Source organism: Triticum dicoccoides, chromosome 1A (assembly GCF_002162155.2).
Source record: "Triticum dicoccoides isolate Atlit2015 ecotype Zavitan chromosome 1A, WEW_v2.0, whole genome shotgun sequence".
Classification (NCBI taxonomy): domain Eukaryota; kingdom Viridiplantae; phylum Streptophyta; class Magnoliopsida; order Poales; family Poaceae; genus Triticum; species Triticum dicoccoides.
Window position 1 is genome coordinate 45,152,821 of NC_041380.1, and position 3,533 is coordinate 45,156,353.

At 40.4% G+C, this 3,533-nt stretch overlaps 1 protein-coding gene across 1 annotated transcript; it reads right to left on the bottom strand.

The window, feature by feature from the left end:
- Nucleotides 1-2,378: 2,378 nt before the first annotated feature.
- Nucleotides 2,379-3,146, bottom strand: LOC119359471 (putative germin-like protein 2-1). The gene is made up of 2 exons (XM_037625669.1): nt 3,035-3,146; nt 2,379-2,914 (listed from the first exon to the last, which is right to left on the bottom strand). The coding sequence occupies exons 1-2, from the start codon at nt 3,144-3,146 to the stop codon at nt 2,379-2,381; spliced, it is 648 nt and encodes a 215-aa protein (XP_037481566.1).
- Between the last annotated feature and the right edge of the window lie 387 nt (nt 3,147-3,533).

The window sequence follows — 3,533 nt, forward strand, 5'->3', positions numbered from 1 at the left end:
TCTTTAATATGCTCAAATGAGCTACCTAAAATGAGTGTGATCCATTTGATTTATTATAGTGGTGATTATACTTATGTGATGAGTTGTTACTTTATGATCAGTTTTTTGTGATGCTTATGTTTGATTTACGGATGTATTATCCTCTCGACTGGTTAGTTATTCATTGCTCAGTTTAGAGAGATGATCAGTAGTGTGAGTGGTATGCATTAGTTGGGTTTCTTCTTGCAATTTAACTACCTTGGTGATAGTAAGAGGAGAAGTCTTGTACTATGTTATTGCCACTGAGGATAAAAAGATAATAAATGTTCTGTCTCGGTGATGAGCTAGAAGATTAGGTGAATATGATCGAATGTATGCCATCTTACTCAAATCAATGCTCTTTTTTATTACTTGACACTCGAAGATGCATTATGGATTTTGGTGTTTGAGTTCAGTATTAGTCATACGTGCATGACAGATTTGGTCCATGGATTCATGGACATGATGCCTATATAATATCATCTCGTCACATATGAAATTTTCTATCATCAGTATGTAATATTTTATACACGTATATCTTTATGTCACTCACATGCACCATTGCTTTTGGAAGAGTTCTATTGGCGATCCTATGAACCCAGTTCCATTTTACCTTTCCAACAACTTTATATGCACTTTAATTTTGTGCCATTTATTATTATATACTTAGAAAAATAATTTCAACCACATTATACATTAATTCCTTATTGCAACTAGCAAAGCTAGACCCTCTTTACAATTGTTTTGGGGGGGGGGGCACAAGTGGAGTTTTATTGTGTTTCAGGGTTGAGGATTGGTGTGGAGAACAGTGCTTCCGCCGATTGATACCTTGGTTGTCATCGAGGTAAACTAGCCTTCTAGCTACAAACCATTCCACATGCATGGGGCTCAAAAAACATGCTAACTTGTGTGATTCATTTGGAGCAAATATCCATTTACGCTCGGTCAAATCCTGACGAAACTAGATATTCAACGAGCTTTTCATTATACTAAAACAACGAAAACCTCTTCAGGTTGTACACTTTTATATATGGAGGGATAGTAAATAGTTAGAGGTGAACCATTAATTAGCCATGCATCCTCCCAATTTTTTTGTTGAATGTCCATTCCCAATAGGGAACAATCCTCTCCGAAAGAAAGTCAGTTTGACCCGCATCAATCCTTTCCAAACGGGAAGTTCCAACGGCTTCGTTAAGGCTTGAGACATGGTCTTAGACTGAATGTTGATGTTTGTTTCTTTGCAACTCTTGCTAAAGGCCTTCCTCAGTAAAAATCTTCGGCATCCATTTATTGAGCCACAATTGTTCTTAATTTCAAAGTTCTCAATACTAAGTCCGCCCTGATCCTTTGGTATGCTTAAGTCCTACTTAGGTATCCGATAGTTCCATTTATGCTCGTGCATATTATCAGAAGAATCGATATCTAGAAGGGGCAAAGAATAAACTTCATATTGACAGTTTAACTAGATCATGCTCCATAAAGATAATGGCGTCATCATACACATACAGCAATCCACTAGGTGCGGGTCCAGGACACTAACTTGAATATCATCCTTGGCCCTAGATATGAGGACCGCCATCATGTCTGCAAAGTTGTTGAATATAATAGGTGACAATGGGTCACCTCGCAGCAGTCCCTTTTGAATTCAGCAATAATGACTGATGACATCATTTACCTTCACCGCAACACTGCCATTGGAATTTCACCAAACACATAATTTCAGATCGCACTAACTTTTGATCTCCCAACCATGAACGACATGCAATGTTGGAAGCTCCTCTATATCAATTCATGACCTCCAAACTATCTTGCTTTGATACACTTGTTAGAAATTTCAGGTGCACTTCGATCATTCAATGATAAGCAGACATATCAATATGAGTCTTTGATCACCCGACAATAAGCGGCCATAGCAATATGAGCCAGAGATATTTTTTTGAGTAAGTTTAGTATGGAATACATGATCATTAGTTTTCACGTTTATATAGTGACTCAAAAAAGAAGTCTGAAATACCATAATTCACTCCTGATAGGAGTTGAACCCGGCTCGACAAGAACATACCACCAAGTCCTTACCACACCAGGCTACAACCAATTATTGATAACGTCTCAAACTAAATGAAGAAAAAGCACAACTATAATGGCACTTGCCCTGTAGTGTTTGGGTCAAGTTCCCCTTTTCTAATCGAGATGACTAAGAAAATAGTTATTAGAACAAGTGAGGACATTGTTGTTATTCTTCCATGAAAGCTTGATTAGCATAGCCGTACATTAGAATTACATTCCAAGTAAACACACCAAATAATCTTTTGTTAAAGAACAAATGAATCAAATAAGCAAATCACCAGATGTATGTCTATCTAGAATTGAGCTTGGATACGGCTTACAATTTTCTTGTCCACCTGGAATGCTTTGGCAAGGATATCATCTGAGATGGATGGCTTGGATCCAAACGCTGCATTGGCTATGGTGATTACTCCAGGGTTCTTGCTGCTCAGCGCCGCAATGGCTATCGCTTTGTTGGCTCCAATGTTGAACTGAAAGTGAATAAGACCTTGCGGAAACACAAACACGTCTCCTTTGTTCAGAACTTTCGAGAACAACTTGTTCTCGGGGTTGGAGGTGACAAAACCAACATAGAGCGAGCCTTCCAGCACCGTCAGGATTTCGGTTGCGCGGGGATGGATGTGGAGTGGATTTTGACCATAGGGTGCATAATCAACACGGGCCAGGGAGATGCCCAAAGTGTTCAAGCCAGCAATCTGTGCAACATTAACTGCGGCCACAGCGGAGCCTTGCTTGTTGCTCGTGTTCCCGGCCATGTGAAGGCCAGAGAAGTAGAAGTCTTCTACCATGGCAGTCTTCGGGTCTTTGCATGCAAATCCATTGATGAAAACTGCACATACATATACAGATTTTCAAGAGTTAGCAAATACACATTGGCACCAGTAAGTAGCTTGAACATATCACGGCAGGCATGCATGCATGCTAATGTTGCGTGTTTGGTTATACGTACCTTGGGATGTTCTGTCGGCGACACAGAAATCCTGGAGTTGGCCTGGGTCGGAGGCAAGAGCACGACAAGTGGACAGAGCGAATAGGGCAAGGAGGAAGAACTGTGCTGCCATTTGGATACCAATGTTGATTCTCCCAAAATCAGGTGTGTGTTTGATCAAGTAGAGAGAGAACGAGTTATTGTGCTGCGTACTGCTTGTGCCTTCGAAGAGTTGGAGACCGGGTTATATAGGCATGGGAGAGGTGGCTTTTCTGTTGGAACGTTAACGCATGTGGCTATGAAGAAAATCTATCTAATTTATAATAAGGGAGTAACCAGGAACAAGTCTAAAGCGTGTACCTAGCAGGCGGCAGGCTTTCTTGCGACGGCTAACTAATTGATCCTACTCCCGTCTATATTGTACTCCCTCCGTCCCAAAATTCTTGTCTTAGATTTGTCTAGATACGGATGTATCTATGATAGAGGGAGTATGCGGTTTGAACAAGTCATGCTCGTATTT